A 21531-nucleotide genomic window follows, 5' to 3' on the forward strand; every position below is an offset into this window, starting at 1 on the left:
GATGGACAGACAGACAAAGGAACAGACGGACAGACCAACAGGCAGACGACAGATAGCAATGCAAAATTATAAACGATCTCTAGGATCGTTAATAAACGGCCAAGGGTAAAATTATGGAACATGTAAAAAACGGTTTTTTGTTTTTTTTTACAATAACTTTTTTTGTAAGCGGTACAGAAAAAATTCCTTCCTTGGTACAAGACTCGACACCATAACGAACCAAAAAGCGAAAAAAGTAGAACAATAGCTCTTAAGATAAAGAACTAGTAGCGTCGCAAAACGAGCGGACGGACGGACAAAGTGGCCACAATAGCGCATTTTTTTAATTTTTGTGGAAATGCGCTAAAAAGCTTCACCAAACAATCGTGCGCGCTAGATTAAATTGTCTCAGCAAAAATTAACAATTAGCATAAAAGTAATGTACTCGTATTTATGTTTCATGGAAAATTAATCACCGTTTAATGGAACACACTTCTCCATTTATCCATTGCGTTGACGAAGAGTTGTGGGTTTTGTTTTTTAATCCATAACTTACGGTCGCGGTCGCTTTGACTTTATTATCTGTTGAAACGTGTTGATGTTCTTTCAACTTGGGGAAAAGCGAGGGGAAAAGCCAAAAATCTCATGAGGCCAGGTCTGAGCTGTACTGCTACTGATGCTGGCGACAAATATAGCTGAGAGCTTCATCAAGCCTGAATCCACACCACCCCATCGTTTGTCAACGGAGTGAGGCCGAGCACGGTCGTGATGCAAAAAGAGTGTTGTTTGTTCAGGTCTCATTCTGCGAATTCGCTATTTAAGCAAAACGAATCTGAACTGACGGTTGCGCCTCTTAGAAGTAATTTTGTGTTAACAACACCGTGACCAGTCCAGAAAATTGTCAGCATCTGAAGTTTCCAACCAGCCTGATGGACGTTTAAACTAAATAAGATGGGCTGCCGCCGCGCCGGGTACATATTTGTTCATGCCTGTATCCCCACTACTTTTCCTGTAGGTACTAGCACTGGAGATCTTACGTATCAACCCGCCCTCGTAGGAGAATTCAACTAAAGTAAATGTCGAAATAGCAATTTATGAAACTTGGTAGGAAACGAACCTAAGGGTCCATACAAGATTTTCTCAAACATTTTTCTTAAAAATCCGACATATCGTCTAAAAGAAATGGACAGCGTAAGTGAATGATGTGATTTGGGGTTATAAACTGGTGGGAATAGGGAGGTTGAGGATGTCGATAACTAAAACAGAATCAAATAAGTACTCACCTGAAAATCGAAATCCTTAAATATGTCAACCGTATTAATATCCGCTTCGGATCCAACAACAACAGGACACACATCTTCAGCTTTAAGGCTTTGTTTTGATTTTACCGGTTGAATATCCGGCGGTAGTTCAACCAATTCCGCTCTTCTCCCAGCCCGACTTCCCTCTGCTACCTCGTTCTGTTCACTCCGCCTAACATCCGTTATATAACTGGCGTAATATACGCAAAGAAGTATCGTTACCACGAACGCGCAAATGGCAAATGTCTTCGGGGACAGTCTCACAAAAAATTTAGCGACCATTATTTACTATGTGAATTTAAAATCTTTGTATAATTCTCAACTAAAAGACATTCTTCCCTGAAAACAAAGTTAAATCGAGCCTAGCTACGAAAGTTTTTATTACATATAAAAGGTTTACGAGGTAAAACCCAATTAAGGCTCAAGAACATTAAACCGCGTCCCGCTCTTCGTAGACGATTGCGCGCACTGCTTTTCCCTTAATGTGCTTTTTCTCTTATACATAACTCTGCTGCTCGAGGGTGAGTTTTCCGGAGTACTCTGTAACAAAAATTTTAAATTAGTCGATGAGGTTTTTGATGGCGAATTTACGTTTGATATATGAGTATTTTTACAAACAGTAATTTCATACGTGTAACTCATTCTCGTATAAACATACCCTTTTTTTAAGATAATACATACAATTTCCCCTGTGGGTTTAATTAAATCACCCACCTGAAGGTATTATAGAATTTTGGCAAATTAAATTGTGCATACAAACAAATGACAAAAGTTGGACAATTCAATTTAAAGTTTCATATTTGTGATGCGATATTATTCATAATTGATGAAAACGGCTACAAAGGAATAAAATAATAAGTGTAACATATCTGATGGCTCCCCCACCTCCAAACGTTAACCGATTTGGCTAATTAAGGTTCCTTTATAGTCAATCAGCCAAATAAAAAAAAACGGCCAAGCGTTCATATGAAATGCAGCTTTTCTAATTGGAAGTGTATTAAATTGTCAAAAGTGGATATGCTTTGCAGTAAACTTGAAATCACGAATCTTTGTCCCTGCGTCATTGATTTGTGAATCAATTTCAGACATACGCTAAAACACTGTAATATCTGTCAAGTATGCGAAATCGATAAAAAACTTGTCTGAAATTGATTCACAAATCAATGACGCAGGGACAAAGATTCGTGATTTCAAGTATAATTAAAACAACGTCTGTAGTTGGATAATCGGCCGTGGTTTTTTTAAGTGCGTTAAATAAATTTGGTTAATGATAAACCCCATTCTATATTAATTGCTCCCCAAATTGCAAGTTTGAAATTAATTGCTCGATTAAAGATCAATCTGTTAAATCACACCAGTGTCACCGATACTCACAACGCTTTTGTGATTACGTAATCCCTTGTCTAATGTATGCCGTTTGGAAGAAGGAAGCGGCGACCTATGTTTTAGGAAGCCTTCCTGTGGATATATTAACAACTATCACCTTGAGATGAGTCCTTGATTTTGTAATATTACATATCTTGAATGCATCATTTTTCATTAGTGTATCTTTGACATTTTGATTGACTTCCTGTAATTTGTCAGAGCCAATATGTGATATGTAAAAAGTAAAAACGTGTTTAATTTTATCTAGTGATTTTTTTTCTTCGATGATCCGGTTTTGTGATTCAGCTTTGTTGTCCTTTCCGTCCGGTTACTCCAAAACTTTTCTCGAACGAGATGAATCACAAAATTAGGCTTAATCAAGTGGATTTCAAGTGGCTAATTTCTCAAAAAGGTATTTAACGCACTTCACTCTTATGGGTAGCTAGCACTCCCACACAGTTGCCATTTAATTAACAAGTTATAAATGGAAGAATGAATTTCAAACTTGCAATTTAGTAAGTAATTAATATAGTGGTTTAACATTAAAACTATAGCCAATTTATTTATTTAAGGCTACGCAAACCATTTAATACACATGTTATCACAGGAATAATTGGAAACTTGTAGTAAATAATATAGAAGTTATTAAATAAATCATTAAATATTAAATTAAAATTAAATAAATATAAATTCAAAATATATAATTATATTAATTATAATTAATTAAATAAATAAATAACAATGGCAGACGATTATCGCGATTTCAAGGTCGTGGCACACTATTTAGATTGACAAAAAAATCAAATTCAGCAAAAAAAAATAAACATTAGAAGTTTATGAATCTCTGTAAGTATATGATCACATTTTTATATTCTCAATAAATGTTTAGTAGAAATCTCGTAAGAACATCATAAATGACAACAACAAATTCAGTTATGTAAGATAACCTAAACCACCTGTCGTAGAGTTTACTTAAAATTCAATCTTATGTTAGACAGAAAACTATACCGGGAATTTTCCGCTAAACGAACTTTTTACATAGACACATTAGTTACGATTTGATGGGCGAGAATAATTTTTCATCAGCATTTTACGTTTTATATCTTCAACACTGCAGACTGAATTCATTTTGAACTAAAGTGAATTAGGTAGCGAAAATGTATTTTGGAATGACGACAGAATAACGCTCACCATAAATCTCGGTTTACCACCGCCGCCGCGCCTATGCTCGTGAATAAAATTCGTATTCGGGAAATATATGAAAATATTATAAATGAGTTAAATGTCAACCCATCACGACCAGAATGGATCGCATCGCATGACGCATCTTGAAAGAAATATTAAATTGAATAGGCAGAAACTTTTTTTTCTGTTGTCAATAGTGCCATTTTTAAGATGTTAGTACATATTTTGATTCCCACCATTGGTATATCAGATATTAAAAAAGATAGAAAGAAGGTGTGATTAGTGGAATTGAAAAAAATAAATCCGTTAACCGTGATGGTAATGAAAATCGTCGTTATTCTGCGTATATCAATTCAATAGAGCTTTGTTTTTTTAACAGCTTTAGGAAGTTAGTGGAGTCGCAAATAAAAAGGAGCAATCTTATATTGGTAGGGTTTAGCTACAGTGACAGCTGATAAAAAAAGTAAGCAGGTGTTGAGTGTAGTAACAGTAGAATTTATTATTATTACTTGTATTTGTTGACATATTCAAACATTACATTTAAACCCTAATTAAATTAAGTTTATCATTTATTGATGTAATTCCTGTAAATTATTTTAATCTAAGCATATGTATACTCGGAATTTTACAGTCGTGTAATGACGTCATTTTCGTGGGAAAAAACGTATGTCCTATTAAATTTATTTGTTGCTAAGTAACTGACTACTGGTGTCTAATTACCTGTATGACTTTTACTATACAGTGGTGTACATAATATTTTAGCATTTTTTGATAATAATTAAGTCAATTTCCACAAGAAATCTATAGGTCTTAATAAAAGAAGAAGTCCTAATTAACTGACTGACTGACTGAGATATCAACGCACAGCCTAAACGACTGAAGATATCGAAAATAAATTTTTAACATGTTAAAAAATGCGAATAGTTCATATTTTTTGCGAGCGAAACCGCGATGGATAAAATGTTAGTATTTCAAAAAAGGTCATTTACTCACTAATTATTTTAATAACTTGCTCAACTAACATATAAGTAATATTAACATATTTTTGTTTTTAAATAAATAAAGATTAACAAAACGAAAATCACAGAAAGGAATCACTACTCCCGAAAAGACCCAAAAAATAATTAGCAGAGGAGTACCTACATAAAAATTCAAAGAACCACTATCGAAACCACATCTACACAAGAAAAAATTGCACTACCTTGATGAATAGTTGGAAAATCAAAATCGTAAAACAAAAATATATACGTCTTTCGCTATAAAAACCGTTGCACGTCATTGATTTGTGTATCAATTTCAGACATATGCTGCAACACTGCAACATGTACAAAAAAAAACAAGTAGTGTGCGAAATCTATGCACCGCTTTTTATAGCGAAAGACGTTTACCAATGCCAATTTATTGCGATTGTAATGGTCACAGTATTAGAAGAAAATTAGTCGCCCTCGTCCGTATCGTCAGAGTCAAAATCAAAGTATTCGTCGTCAGCAAGGTCGTCATCTGCGTCTGTAGTGATAACAAGAGGTGGGATGTCAGAAGCATCACAAACTTGTACTGCTCCCCAAGCCTCTTGTATTACTTTGTCCGTATGGTTTACGTATTTCTCCCAATTATCCCTAGAAATCTCCCCGATAACCCTTTCCCATGTTGCCAAAACCTCTTGTGGTGATCCCTTAAAATTTGCAATGTACTGATCGTATTTTCGTTTACACTGAGACCACACCATTTCAATCGCATTAAATTGGCAGTGGTATGGCGGTAACCGTAAAATTTTATGTCCTAAAGGCTTAACATATTCATCAAGGTAGTACTTTTTCTCTTTGGGGCAGTTTGCGCTGACAATGCTCCATATTTGATCCTTCATTGCCTTTTCTGGATAGCCGATATTTTTTTCCCCTAACCATTCTATCATTCTTTGTTTTGTCCATGATTTGGTGGGAATTTTCTCTAAAAGGCCAGAATGGTAGCTTGAGTTGTCCATAATAATTAAAGATTTTTCAGGAAGATTTGGCACCAGTTGAGTCTTGAACCAATTTTCAAAATTACCCCTGTTCATATTATCATGATAGTCCCCTGTTTTTTTTCCACTTTTAAAAATCAAACTTGCCCCACCAATAAAGCCATCGTTCGTCCCAGCGTGGACAATAATGTATCGATGACGTAAAGAATATCTCTTTTAATAATATTGAAAAGGTATTATAATATCTTATTTTACCTTCATTGGGTTTAATTGATTCCGTGTGCTTAGTATCATCTTGCCAGCTGTTTCGAAATGATCCCTTACTAAATATCCAGGTTTCATCCATAAAAACCGGAGTATAACCCTCATGTCCCAAATTTTTGTTTTCAATGTACTCCCTTAAGAATTTTATTCGTTTGTGGACAATATCCGGTAAATCCATAAGATATTTTCTGTTATTGGACTTCTTCCATTTAAAACATACTTTTGATCCACTTTCTCAATGAATCAATGGAAAATTGAAAATATTCGTTTTGCTCCAGAAATTTTTGTCTAATAGTTGCCAGTGTAACATATTCCTTTTGGGTGTACATATAATAGATTGTATCCCGAATTTTATTCTTCAAATATTCTGTGATTTTCGTCTTGTTAATCTTTTGCTTGGTAGAGACATTAGATGCGTAATCTTTGTCGGATTTTACACCATTTTTTCTCAAATTTGAAATGGTTGTTGGGCTGACTTTCGTTGCTTGTGCAGTTCGCTGTATAACATTGTTGATGTCTAGTGGTATGCCATTCCGAACTTGTTCCTGTTCAATTTGAAAGAAAGCCAACACATTTAGAATTATTAACTGTGTTTGTTCGTTAAATCGATGAGGGTTTTTTGGCGGCATGTTTTGACGCTTTGGCGTTTTCAAAACTTCAAAACTGACAATCACTTGACAAGCATTTCAGGTAAAATTTAGCCACGACAACAACATTTCGGCAAATTTTTTTGTCATTGTCATTTTACATTAGTTAAACAAGGATAGACAAAAATGACGTCATTACAAGACTGTAAAATTCCGAGTTTATTCATGTCGCACTGTGACTTCAATACCACTTCTAAAGACTAAAAACTCGAAACACTTTTCAGTTAGTCATGGATCAGCTTATATTATACTCGATTTTTCAGTGGTGCTGCTAGGGCTGTAATGGGCGTTAATTTTGATTCAATTTAAAATTGATAATTTTGCGATCTTCACAAGCGTTGCAAGTTGAAGGCTCTCTAATAAATATGTAGAAATACCACCTCTACAGACCTGTGCGATATACTACGCCGACGGTAAGCGCTAGTCTGATGAAATGTGGAAATGCTAAATAATATATAAAATTCTGCATCGACCGGGAATCGAACCCGGGCCGCCCGCGTGGCAGCTAAAACGTTTCGACGAACGACGACGACTATCATCATATAGTAACAAAATTTTATTTTCTGTTTAGGGACTCCTTTTGAAACGTTGATTGGCGTTTGGTCTTTGATAATGTGCATTATTTCTAAAATATTTTTATTTATTTATTTATTATTTTTATTTCGTCTCTACTACACAACTTTTCTATATACTTATCGTATTACCACCCCCTTTATATAATTATACATCATTTCATATTTGAGTGTCGAATTTGCCTTTAGAAAAGAACATCCTATTTTGGAAGCGTGTTTAGAACATCGTAACCTCCATTGTAAAATTGTATCAGTTTAGTGAATTCCTGAGTACTCTTTAATTTTTTTCGGCGTATTCATTTATAATTACTTAAAACACTATAATGGAAATGACGATCATTTGTTCGTCGAAGATAACTGAAATGGTTAGTTGAACAACCTATAAAAATGTTGATTGTCGGCATCAAAAATCGTTTAGAGCGAGAAAGAGAGATGAATTGCCGTAACCACCCAGAAGCATGCCTTTAAACTTCATAATTAGTGCGCATTTCTGATGTGTAATTATGTACTCATAATTAGTATAAATGCATACCTAACCGACGGACATACAGACTCATTAAGTTAAAAACCTGCATAGTTTTAGCATAAGTAGAACGCTAAAAGCGCGTTTGGAATCTCGACGTCTTGAGAGAATGGTGGCGCCCGGCTAGGCAAACTTTATGATATTAATGCGATTATTTTTATGTAAGGGGTGGATGTGGTAAAATATAACATGCCATAAATTTTATTATATGAACGTCCTTTGAAAGCTAAGCGTTATGAGTTTCGAATTTGGAAAATCAATTTCAGTTCAAATATCGTTTTTCTTATCAGCAATTGATTTAAGTAAGGATAAAGCGTTTTGCAGTTTGATGTTTTTCTTTCTTTAAAACTTATTTCAACTTATTCGATTACAGGCAGACAAACCATTAGTTGAAATCCTTGAAATTCATTTTGAATCACATGAATATAAATGAAATAATTTTAAATCGATAGGAGGATACCGGAACGTGGCAGACAGCTGAGTAATTTCTCAGAGCGATTAAGGAATGAACCATAATTAATGCACTTGCTTTCTTATTACACGTGCGGAAACTAAACGTTTCTTATTGTTTTTAATTATTGTAGTTCATTCGTCTAGCGATGCTGTAGAGGAAATACCCATGAGTATCATGAGAAATACCCACCACAGCCACACATTGCTTTGCAGGTACTTATGCGAGAGAGAGAGACGCAACATTTTGGCACTTTAGTGGGGGTATGCTGAATTGTCAGAAAGAACGTATACCTACAAGCTGATTCAAATTCGAGGGCCACCATGGGGATCTCGGGCACTGTAAGAGATAGGTAGGTAATTTAAATTTGGCAAAGTCGCGTATTTTGATGCTTAACAAAATGCTTTCAAAATAAATGACACATTATTATGGCCACTTTTTCCCTCTACAAGTAGCACAGGGACCATATAGGATGACGTTCAAGTTTCAACAAATTAGAGACAAGCTGAAATTTGGCATGGTACTTTGTTTTAAGGCATTAAACATATTTTGAAACCCTAGCGCCGATGCGTTGAGCCCGTCACCTCAAAACCACCCCCTAAATGGGGCAAAATCTACCTTTTTTGAAAATTTCCTTAATAACTCTAAAGTGAAACATTTTAAGAAAAAATGTCAAGAGAGAAAAATTGTAGGGAAGAAAATTTCCCTACCGAATACATCAATCATTTTTTAGCTGTTACGTGACGCAGCAACCCATTGAAGTACAGTCGAAATACTATTTTCTAATATTTCTATAAAACGCCGGAAACTGTTCACTTAGGTTGCCTACAACATGATGAATTCTATACTGCCTGAAAGGAGGTCTTCGAAGGGCCCCCGCCCGTAACTCGTAAGCATCCACCCCCACTAGGTACAATAGTGAACGTCTCGAGGTTTCATGCACCTCATTCCCTGTTTAGTTCATATTTGCTGTTAGTGTTGCTGTGAAAAGTCCTCGGAAAAGTCAATATTTTCCAAACTCTCCTTCTTTTTATCGCGTTTTTGCAAATTTATTTGCAAAAAGGTAGCTCTTAATCTCACTTCGCCCGGCTGATTGGATGGCTGGCAGCAATTGCGGACCCGTAGAAGAACGCCCCCCTCTTTGCTTGCATTAAACCATAAAGTTACTGAGCAGCAAAGCGGTGTTGCACAGATAGATAACGTATTTGACGGAGGGCACCTCCTCCATAAAGTAATTTGGCGAAAAAGTAAGCCTCAAATGTTCGCCAGCATGCCAAAATCTCCAGAGGAACTCCCTCAAATTGACACCAAAGATGAACAGGCAGATCCTCTGACCGTTTCCCTACAGCAGAGATCCGATTTTCAAAATTGTTTATAAAATCCTTCGTAGGGACAGATTAGGCAAAATTTTGCGGTAATGTACACTGTACAGTCAATAGGGAACGAAAAAATAGAATTATATTATTTGTTCGATCAACATTATCGAAACCAACGTATCAAGTGTAAAATTGTCTTCAGAATCCAAAAATGTGTTAATATACAGGGTGTACTACTTCAATTCCGAAATTGAAGAATGTTCAATTCGTTTCTACTCATAATATCAAAACCCCTTGCAAAACATGGGTCATTTGAGCCGTCGTCCCATTTAAAAATTTGTGGAGAGATGCAACCCCTAGAACAGGTTTAAAGCTGCAAAAATGAACTGTTTTTTTGATTTTTGTTTATGCTGCCGAATTTTAGAGATCTTAATTTTCATTGGGGCATTTTGGTAATGCGGTTAGTTGAATCCTTACACGTGGAAAAAAATGAAAGGACTTTTATAAACGTAGCTCCCACACGAAACATTTTTGACCATTGGTTCATTTAGAAACAATACTCAAAAAATATTTCTTTTATCTGTTACACTCTGTATAATTCTTTTAAGGACCAAATAAGGGCAAACTTTAATTTCTAATATAACCGAGGATAACGCTGTTCGACAAAATTATTTCATTGGATTTTATTATATTACTGTATTCAAATGTAAGAGGGCCATTGGGGATTTTCCTCGGTATCTCAGCTGCTCAATTCGGTCTGGAGTTTATTGAGAATTATTCCGGTATTCTTGCAATAGTACTATAGTGTATAACAGTGGCGGCTCGTAAGCTGCGTAGAAGGTAGTGCCAAATTGTGTCCCCCTCCCCATTATTTTAAATGTTCAAATTTTTGTTTTCATATTATTCCAGTTATTTAGATTTTGAGTATAATTCGAATATTTATAATGCAAGTGACGGAAACAAATCTAGCCCCTTTAATTTCTTTGGAGGCTTGTTTCATTATAAGTATACTTCAAGCATGCATTCCAGTAATTCATTTTGTGTTGTTTTAGATGAGAATTAGCGGATTTTTTTTGACAAAAAATCGTATGGAAAGTGTTACTTTTTTCACGATTTGTACTATCTGTTTCAATGGCGTTTAGTCCGATCTATAAACAATAGCAACATTTTATTTGCCGTTTTATTAATGAGGCCGAAATATCATTTTCAACAATAGTTGTACAAATAACTATTCAAATCTTTATCTAAACAAGTACTGAAATTTATTAATTCTTTCAGTACCTACTCCTTTATTTTCGGATTTATCGCTATTGTCGAGTTCAGACACATTTCGTTTTTTAACAATACATATTTAAGTCCGGTAACGGCCTGCTTAATTGCTTTATTTAAAGTCTATCTTCCAGAGAATGCATGGAAAAAGATTTATTTAAATGATTTTTTAATTTGTGTATTTTACGTAACAATTAATCCGGGAAGTGTAATCTTACACAGAAGTAAAAAAAATTGTTTGACTTATAACGACTGAAACAAGGAAAACGGCGCAAAGCATAGTAATACACGTATACATTATTCAATTGTGCTTATGAGCCAAACTTCTGATGGCTCAAGTTGTACGTATAAAACGCTACTTCGGTTTCGCTCCTCCCACCCCTCTACTCCCCGCGGAAGTCGCACTTGTAGGAAAATACGAGCCAGTTTCAGTTTGGCACGGCTCGACCGTCTGCGAAGTCCACGGATAAGCACGAATGAATTCTTCTTGGTACCTAATTTATCAAATCATTTACTTTTTTTGTTTTAAGTTTTAAAACACAATATGTACTCTAGTGAGCACATAATAATAGTTAATTATATTTTAAGAATTGATAATTAGCAGGTTCCTTGAGGTGGTGCCATGGCTCCTTGGCTCTTTATAGAGAGCCGCCCCTGGTGTATAATAAACTCATTGTGCAAAATTGAATGCGACTGCTACGTGCGAAATTTGTACTTCAACTTCAAATCTAATTTTTTTTAATTGTGTAATTTCAAATATACCTCGAAATGTACAGAGCATTACATCCAAACCTTCGCATTCAGTCAGAACATTTCTGCTACCTGATTATTTATTGGCAAAATCCGTTATCGAAAAGCAAATTTCGAATTTTAATAGAAATTTTCCTAATTATTATACTGTTTGTTTTCAATCATGCTCCGTATCTCTTTTGTGGTGGAAATAAAAATCATGGATAATATGATACGAGATGCGCTGATTAAAATGTTTCCCCACTGAAATGAAACGTGTTTTAGTATTGAACGAATATTTTCGTTTCTCGTACCGATTCTAAATTTGAATAAAAAACGAATAGGTTAATTAAAAACGAACCAGGTCACCCATACAATGTCTATAAATAATTTTATACGCCGATCCTAAACTTGATCGTGGAAGATACAGAACGTAAATGAGGTCGAAACGAGGTCTGGGCTCCGGGTTCGAATATTTTTCATTTTTTTAATGCGAGTTTTATATCCAAATTCAACATTAATTTGTAGAGTACCGTGAAACTGTATTTCAGTTGGAGAATTACGGAATATAAACTTTTATGTCCCATCATGGGAAATAGAATAAAATTACTAGTTAACAAATTAGTTTTATTGCTAATCTTGATAGCGTATAAAATATTATGGGTCTTGTCAGTAACCACTCAGAATCATGATACCCGTTATAGTCACTGTACCGAGTGATCATAAATGAACGCTGTCGAATTCGAATTTAGCGCTTAAAAATTTACTGTTTTGTTTTGCTCTAGGTCAATGATTTGTTCGTCGTCTTACAAAGTGATCAGTCCGAATATTTTGAATCATCGCCAAAAGTTTGTAAACATGTTTTTGTTCGAACTGCTGTAAAAACACTTTTGAAATATTTTAAATTTTCTTATATATAAAAAGGGTCCTAGCATTCACAAGACTGCGTCAAGTCAAGGGTTTCCAATTGCATGTGCGTTGGATTATTATTTTGCTAACGGCAAGGCGATGACCCACGGTTGTTTGCCCTTACACTTTTAGCACGCAAAACAAAATGATTAAAATCAATAATTCAAATGGAAACTAAACAAAACTACCGCAGAAACAAAATTGAGGAAAGTTTTACGACCAGGGAGAATTTCCCAATTTCCTAAAACGATAAAGTACCTTCCACGTCCACAGCTGCACCAATGCAACATATTCCTTAAACTGAGCAATAAGAAGATTAAACCGGTACATATTAATGTACTTCTATTATTAAAACTACCCGACCAAATAAAAATGCCTCCGTAGTGTAAAGTTACTTCTTATAACGGTAATTATCTAGAGTGTAACGAAATATGGTCATTTCTAGAAACAATAGAACTCTCTCGATCCGTTACCGGTGACATTCTGTCTGTACACGTCGAGTCGATAAGATTTTATCGAAACGTAAAGAATTTCATTAAGTGCGATACGAAAAATTCCAAAGGGGAAATAATAGAGCAGTTAAATTTGACTATTGGATGGTAACTTACCTCATAATAATAGACTGTGATCAATTAATCGTGAATAGATGAAAATATATCATTTTAAATTTTTTTTATATTTTACAACAAAAAGCCTTTATCAACACTAATAAACCCACGCAAAGTAGCGCGAGCATGCGTTTGGTGCCCCTTTGGTTGACGGGGTTAACTCACGAAGCCAAAAATCTAATTACTTCTTCCCTAAGTCATGGCCTAGCTCTCGTATAGCAAATTTGAGATCTATATGTCAAGGTGTTATTGAGTTATAAAGCGAATATCTCGTAATTTCGACTTTTATCTCGTAAATGTGCCGGTGTAGACCTCTCTGATTATAATTCTTTTACCATAAAAAGATATCCCAAATATCGTGAAGCAAAATTGTGCACAATGACCGCGTCATGTTTCTAAAATATTTATGATTACCAGTTGCCTATCAAACTTTTTTTTACTGGAACATCACATACTTACTTTTCATAATTTTTAATATACAAGCTTCTTTAAAAAAATGTTTTCAAGATATACCTATTCAGTGTTCCACCCTGTAGGTATACGAACATTTCCTTCATCTCGCAATTGTTTGGTGCAATAATAGCTGCGTTGCAATGTAGGTACTTGCTTTCCTTCTATCTTAGTGTAAAGAATTTCTATTATTTACACTATGCTTCTATTTACGCCAAAATGAAACAAGATAATTCCATTTGCAGTAGCTTCAGTAGGTAAAGATTTGTGCCACTTAATAACCAAATTGTATGAAATTTCGTTGAAAAATCAATCATTAACGAACAGTAATATTCCCTTACATCGAAACGAGTGGAATACGTAATTTTTGTATTTCTACAAAATGTAAAACTCGTGTAAAATGTAACACGTGTTTCGTTTCCCACATTCACATATGCGATAATTGACCTGGAAACGAATAAAACTGTCAAAGCGGACTTCGTGGATAAGTTAATCATGCGTGCCGATCAGGACGATGAAGGGTATTGCTTTGTGTTATGTTAAGTGCGCCGTTTATTTTGGATTAATATACAGGGTGAGTCAACGATTGCGCGGAGTACCTTAATGCCTTGAAGATAATTTTTCGATAGAGTGCTTTTGTATTATGATATGGTTGAATATTCTCCACATTTTAAAAATACTTGGAATTATACGGGGTGCGCCCGCAAAGTAGGGCGCCAAAATGGTACATTTTTTTAAATAGAACTCCCTGTATTTGAATGTATTTTTGAATTCTACGTGTAATTGTACGTCTTTTTTATTATATATGGTTAATATCCGAAAAGGTAGTAGTTTTAAAGATAATTCGATTTTTAAGAACTTTAACTTTAAACTTAACTTTAAAAATTGGGCATTTGCAAGCGTCAGTATATTGTCAAAAATATTACTTAAATTTTGATTCCAGGTTTTATATCTTTTATCCTGGGTTAAGTAAAAATCAAATAAATACATTACTATGAAATATTAAAAATATAGCTTACAGGGTGTTTTTTTTGGTTGGTTCAAAGTTGCAGAACTTCATATTAACAATCTCACTTTGTTTTAAATGTAACACCCTGTATATTTTTCTGTCATCATTTAGCTCCTCCAAAAAATTCAGCGTTTGATAATAATGTGCTATACCTATCTCTGATAGTTTTCGAAATATCTTGATTTTCCTGGTTTATAATATTGTAATCTTAAATAAGTTATATGTAATCTACATAATAGTGAGGTGGCCATGCAAAAAAAGGCAATTTTTATCTGCCTCGTTCAAAGCTAAAATCATATTTATTAATTCATTTTCCTAGTAATTCATTTAAGTCTATAAAAACTGGAGAATAAATTTGATAGTAAAAACGTAAACAAATATCTTGGTTTTTCTACTTTTTATATTTTAATCTGAAATAAGTACTAATTTACATAATAACGAGGTGAATATAAAAAAAATGAACTAATATGACTGACTGGATGGCATTAGGAGTTAAATTAAATTTGCTTTGTAGTCAAATGTTTTACTTATTCTCCAGTTTTTGGACTTAAAATAAATTAATCGATATGATTTTCGTTTTGGACGAGATAGATAAAAATTGCCTTTTTTTGCATGGCCACCTCACTATTATGTAAATTACATATAACTTATTTAAGATTAGAATATAAAAAAAGGAAAACCAAGATATTTCGAAAACTATCAGAGATAGGTATAGGACATTATTATCTAAAGTTGAAGGTTTTGGAGGAACTAAATGATGACAGAAAAATATACAGGGTGTTCCATTTAAAAAAGTGAGATTTTTTAATATGAAGTTCTGCAACTTTGGACCTACCAAAAAAACCACCCTGTAAGCTATATTTTTAATATTTCATAGTAGATGTATTTATTTGACTTTTACTTAACCCTGGATAAAAGATATAAAACCTGGAATCAAAATTTTTACAATATACTGACGCTTGCAAATGCCCAATTTTTCTTAAAAATCGAATTATCTTTAAAACTACTAGCTTTTCGGACATAACCATATAATAAAAAAGACGTACAATTACACGTAGAATTCAAAAATGCATTCCAATACAGGGGGTGCTATTTAAAAAAAATGTACCATTTGGGCGCCCTATACTTTATGGGCGCACCCTGTATAATTCCAAATATAACGCTGATATTAAAAAATAACGACATTATAATAATTTATTTTGAAGAAAACACTTTTACATAATTATTTATGGCGACGCATTCTTAATTATTTGACAACCCTCTAAAAAACAAAAACAAAACAATATGGGACGCCTGTCTTAGTTGGCGGGAACGCGGCCATGCCTTCTGCCACGACTTTGGCTCCTAGGGAAGAACTGCCCTCGAATAATATAAGTGGCGCTACACAAATATTTTTAAAATGTGGAGAATTTTTATGTCATTTTTGCGAAATTTTTAAGTTATAATTGCATTTTTTATTTTGCATTTTCGCTGCCCTATTTATAAGTATGTGCTGTATTTAGTTTCTTGCACTATTAATAATTTGTTAACACGCAATTAAAAAAACTATATTCTAATTGACTTTCGAGAACGGAATACTTTAAAATGAAGCAAAACAATTGGCCCGTAACCTTTGCAATTCCACCTGGCCCGTAAGTACCCAGTCCGCTCATGGTTATATCGCTGTGCCCCTCATATTTGAAAGAATGTCACTTTTCTGTAAGCACCGTCTTTTTCTGCGAAAATATAGACTGCTGTCTTACACGAGTGTGTATACAACCTGTATTGGGGTTAAATTTTAAATTCCCAGACGAAATTATAATCTTATTGTTTGTCTGCGACCCAAGTGAAATTAAATTGTTAAAGGACAAAGATTTTTACATTATCGCGTGTGAACTTGAACAGCGAATTAAGACGTGTAACTCTTTCACTGTAATTATGCAATGTCGTCGGGATTTTCTACATAATTATACATATTATAATAATTCTATTTATAAATTGCATGCAATGAAACAACTACATGTTCATGATTATTCAATCGTATACTACACAGCGTGTTCTAACTAATGGCGCCAACTAGTAATATCGCTAACCTTCTTATCAGTGGAGTGTTAAAATTAAAATATTTTTTTCTCCAATGTAAAACAATTGGACACTCAGCTTAACAAAATAGTGTTCTGTATATTGCGAAATGTACTACGTACACTTCTTATTGGAAATCAATACTAGTTCCTACATAATTGACTGTCAATTACTGTGTACGGGTGTTTTACATTTGAAACATTGCTCTTGCATCATTTCCGTAATTAAAATTAAAATAACGCGTCATTTTCGCCGTTAAGTCCGTCCTCGCCTGATGAAAGTGTCAACATTATTTATTTTTGGAATATATATAATTAATAGAACATATTTCACGACTGTTTCAATAAAAAAAACCAATAATATTAAAACAACCTTGGTTGTAAATTAATCACTTATCAATGATTGGTTTCCCTATCTTGAAAACAATTTTGAAATTTAAACTTTCTTATTTTTGATGTTCCAGCCAATTCTTAATGTTTGGTGTGACTGTGGTTTTATTGTATTGTTGTAAGAATATTATTCATTTATTTGGGAAAACTTTCGAACACAATATAGAATGTATCTTGATGTTTAACGAGTACATTTAATGGCCATTTGATAAGCACAAATATTTTATAACAAGTTGCCAGAATCATTCTTTAAACTTTTTTATCACCAAAAAATTTCAAAATCGTGAGTTATGTTATTTGGTATTCCGTATACCAGCTCAAATTTAACTAACATTATCTCAAACTTTACAAAACGTAAGAAAAGTTAACGTTCAAGTTGTCAAATGGATCTATATATCAACGATTTTTTAAATGTAATTCTTGCGTGCCCAGATGCCCGCACTAGTATGACTGTGTTAAATCTTCCTGTGTGTGCATTCAAGGATCCTGAATCTATTACATATAAGTCTAATGCTGCGTCGCTGCTTTGCTGTCTGCAAAAGAGATCTGAGGAAATTGCAAGGGCCAGCCTATTCAGTTTATATAAAAGGCACGCAATGATAATCTGGATCTTTCCCCTGTATACGCCAGGCGTCTCAGCCTTTTCCGTTCGGCGCTGTCTTTGTATTCGTGAACTTCGGTTCATCTTTGGTTGGCCGGTTGACTCGGGTGCAGTGATCCGAAGGCGCCCCCGTCCATTCGGTGCATTCGGTTGACAAGAAAAGAGACCAGACAGACACCCTCGCCATTTTGTTTGAAGACACTTCGAACTAACGCAGTTATTACAGTTAACCAATCTATAATTTGCATTCTGCCAGTTCAACTAAACTGATTTGGTACAATGCAATTTAAGTTTGCGTTTCTGTTTGTCAATCAATCGCCTTAAATAAACTTTGCAAATGTTAATTTGAATTTACAGCAAGCCCGCGCCAGGTGCTTAAAGTCTCATAGAACACTATTTTGAATATGGCACGTTAACATACTAATCGTATAACTAAAATTAAAGGCACGTAGCCGAGACTGAGGTGAAATTGTAAGGTATGATTTTGGATCGCTGCTTTTTGCAGAATTCAGATATAAATATGTTGATAGTTCCGCTCCGCTTCTTATTTGATTACTATTGATAATGGTAATTATTTGGACAATATTCTAGATAATGTAGAATACATAATTCACCTACTATTGGTAAGAAAATATCGAAATTAGAAACAAAGGTATTTTATTTTAAAACCCCTGTAAAAGGGTGTTGTAAAATTCCTCCGTTAGATGTCCCAATCCTTTGAAATTAAATCCTTTCTTAGTTCTCCAGTTGTTTGTACTCGTCCTTGTCACTATAACAGCATGATTTTGTATTTCCCGGATTACTTATCGACCAGATCCGTAGGTATGCCGTTGTATTCTGGTCACATTTCCAGATTATTTATTCCCGTACCTGTTTCCTAGTTATTGAAATTAAGTAAAGAAACAGACTCAAGTAGGTACTACAACCGTGTCATTGATTCTGATTTTCTTTTGACCTGCAGCTGCAGAAAAAATAATAAGTAGGTACGGTATAATCTCATGCTCCGTAAACTCATCCTCAATATTATACTTACTGGTCGACTTACTGCAACGGATGGAAACATACTCGGAAACATACAAAAAGACGGAAGGACACAACAATCGTATAAAATCAGTCACGGTCATCAAATTACATCCGTATGCAGGCACTGGATTATCCAAATAGCCGAAAATTTTAATTATAGTTTGTTTACAGATCTAGTAACAGACCTCTGGAAATAACAAAGACCAATTGTTTAAAAAACGAAAGTGAGGAAATGATTGAAATCAATAGTGAGTGCTAATAGAGCGCTTTTAATTTCATAAATAATTAGTTCCACTTTTCCCAATTTATACGTTAAATACCGACAAGTGAATGGCCTGCAATCGATTTCAATAATGAACGTTAAGCTCTTTTCAATTAACAAGTAATAAGCAATTTTCAATTATGAGTTGTTGACAAGGTGTACTATGTACTTTGTTACAGCAAATTCACACATAAAAGATTTTTAATTAGGGTAGTAAACACGGCAGAAATTAACGAGAGGTATAAACATCGTCGTTAATGAAAGTGAGATTTAAGCGTCTTTTTTTTATTTGCAAAATGCGAATAGAAAAAGTCGGCTACTTCCACTTATAGTACCTATAAAAGAAACAGTAAAACTTTGATTTATAACTTACTTGTATGGCAGATTTCACAACCGAAAAGTCGTGCTAGCTCGATGAAGGATAACTGTAGGGAAGTGTTGATCTGTAAGTAGGTGCTCGCAAGCGACTATCTTTCTTCGTCAAACAGACGGAAGTGACAACGAATGAACCATAAATTCAGCAGCCCTTACTGAATTAATCCTTTTGAGAATAATATTTTAGTGTACTTTCACTTTCAAAAAATAAAAAGTACGCTTTTGCGCTGCTTATGTCTGTCTGTCTAAGTCACAAAGGTATTATTGGTGTCATTTGATCAGAAATTAAAAATTATTTCATGTTTGTATTCTCGTTAAGGCATGAAACGTCCATAAGGGCTATTAAAATCGAAAAAACAAATTTGGAAGTGCACTCTTCGCCTCTTGCTCACAAGCGGCTTAACGAATTTTTTGGGTTCAAAATGACAGAGGTCCACGAAGTTAACAACGAACATTTTTTCCTTTTCACAGAGAAACGGTTTTCCACTTTCCACGAAAAAATTAATGCGGACACAAGCCATTGAAATACCGTTTCGAATGGCCCATTTCATCTATTATACAGGGTGTTTCATAATTATTGAATGTCAATATTTAAGGAGGCGATTTTTGGGTCGATTTTAAAAAGAAAACTTCATATGAACCTATGTCCTAAACATCTTAAGATTTGAGATACAGGATGGTCAAGTTTTCAAAAATAAATCATTTATTAATATCTGTAATATCACTTTAAATATTTTAATGAAATTTGGCATGTATGTACTATGTATCCAGAGGCATTTTTTAACGTACCACATTTTTTTAATTTCCACCAGTGGCGTTCGTTCGGAATTTTACATGCCCATTTTGGCAGACATTGAAGGTACGCCACTGATTTCTCTGAAAATAAAAATTATTCTTGAAATCCCCAATCATTTCTAAGCAAATTTGATCCCTTTGTTTTTTTCAATTCGATGCACGGTTTTCGCTTAAAAAAATAAAAACCGTTTTTCTGCATGATCATGACAATAGACCGAGCAATAGACAATATCATCGTGCAGAGAAAAAAATATTTGCGCGCGTCTTCGAGGAACAGTCGACTTTGGGCGCCGTCCAAAACTTTGTTAGAGCTCGAATCTCAGTCTCTCTTTATCGTACCTCGAGCTATGAGAAGTGCCCCAAAGATTTAGTACTATTTTGTGGAGGGTTTTTTAAAGCGAAATCCACCAAAATTGCGAGTGAACGGGACGTCGGAACTCGGTCGGAAGCCGGTATGGACAAAGGGAATGTGGTAGCCCCTGACAAGATCTTAACTGGTGGTGGGGACAAAACTTCAAACGCGAATTGCGGAAGAACAGGACGTCGGAAATGGGTACCGGCAAAGGGAATGAGGTTGAGGTTACAAGAAATTTTTTAACATAATGATTTTTGAATGTGATCGCCATGTCATTAGAAATCTTATTTTTTTCACTTTCTTACTACCTTAAACACGTATAGTGTTAAATTAGGAAAAATTAGAAAAACCTTGCTATGCGCTTGGCTGGATAATGTAAGTATTGCACTTTAAATGTAAATACTTTTAAATTAACAGAACGTCAAAAATGAACAAAAAAGCAATGAGCAGGTGTTTAATAAGTGACAAAATACAGTACATATGGTTTGTTTTCTTACAACTATTGTATTACATGAGAAATGATCTTAATTATGTGAAATGAAATACGGGCCATTTGACAGGTTTTTTCTCTATTATAATAATATAATAATAATAATAATAATAATAATAATAATATATTTCATGCATTGTACATCTACTTACAATCGTCATAAATCGAATCTGTATATGTATAACTAATAATTATGACAGGTTATCCTTACTGTAATTAATAAATTCCTGAACAGAGTAAAAAGCATTTGCAATTAAGAACTTTCTTAGTTTGTCTTTGTATGATATAAAATCACTTTGCTTGATTTTGTCAGGTAAACAGTTAAACAGTTTGTAAATAGTAATATGGGGACCATTTTGGGATTTAGTCAACCTGCAGAAGGGTACACGTAAAAAAGTTTTCTGTCTTGTTTCTTGTATCATAACTAACTATGAACATCACGTTGCGTTATAAAAGTATGCGCGTTCGACTTGGCATGGCATAAACCTGCTAAAATATACACACACGGTAATGTTAGAATGTTTAATGTCTTGAAGGTATTTCGGCAGTCATCCCGATATCTCACATTGGCGACGATCCTGATCGCACGACGCTGTAGCTTGAAGACATACTTCGCTTGCGAGCAGTTTCCCAAAGACAGTAT

At 34.3% G+C, this 21531-nt stretch overlaps 1 protein-coding gene across 2 annotated transcripts in view; it reads right to left on the reverse strand.

The window, feature by feature from the left end:
• The window catches only part of LOC116170093 (alpha-mannosidase 2), a 60738-nt gene that overhangs the window by 16369 nt on the left and 22838 nt on the right, over positions 1-21531 (reverse strand). The window contains exons 3-4 of one of the 2 annotated variants that reach the window (XM_031486285.1): positions 1666-1820; positions 1263-1619 (exon numbers count right to left, since the gene is read on the reverse strand). In XM_031486285.1, the coding sequence (XP_031342145.1) occupies positions 1263-1562 (300 nt within the window). In that variant the 5' untranslated portion in view covers positions 1563-1619; positions 1666-1820. Of the gene's footprint in view, positions 1-1262; positions 1821-21531 lie in introns of both variants that reach the window. The other variant, XM_031486286.1, reaches the window with a different exon arrangement.

Source organism: Photinus pyralis, unplaced genomic scaffold (genome assembly GCF_008802855.1).
Source record: "Photinus pyralis isolate 1611_PpyrPB1 unplaced genomic scaffold, Ppyr1.3 Ppyr1.4_LG5, whole genome shotgun sequence".
Lineage (NCBI taxonomy): Eukaryota > Metazoa > Arthropoda > Insecta > Coleoptera > Lampyridae > Photinus > Photinus pyralis.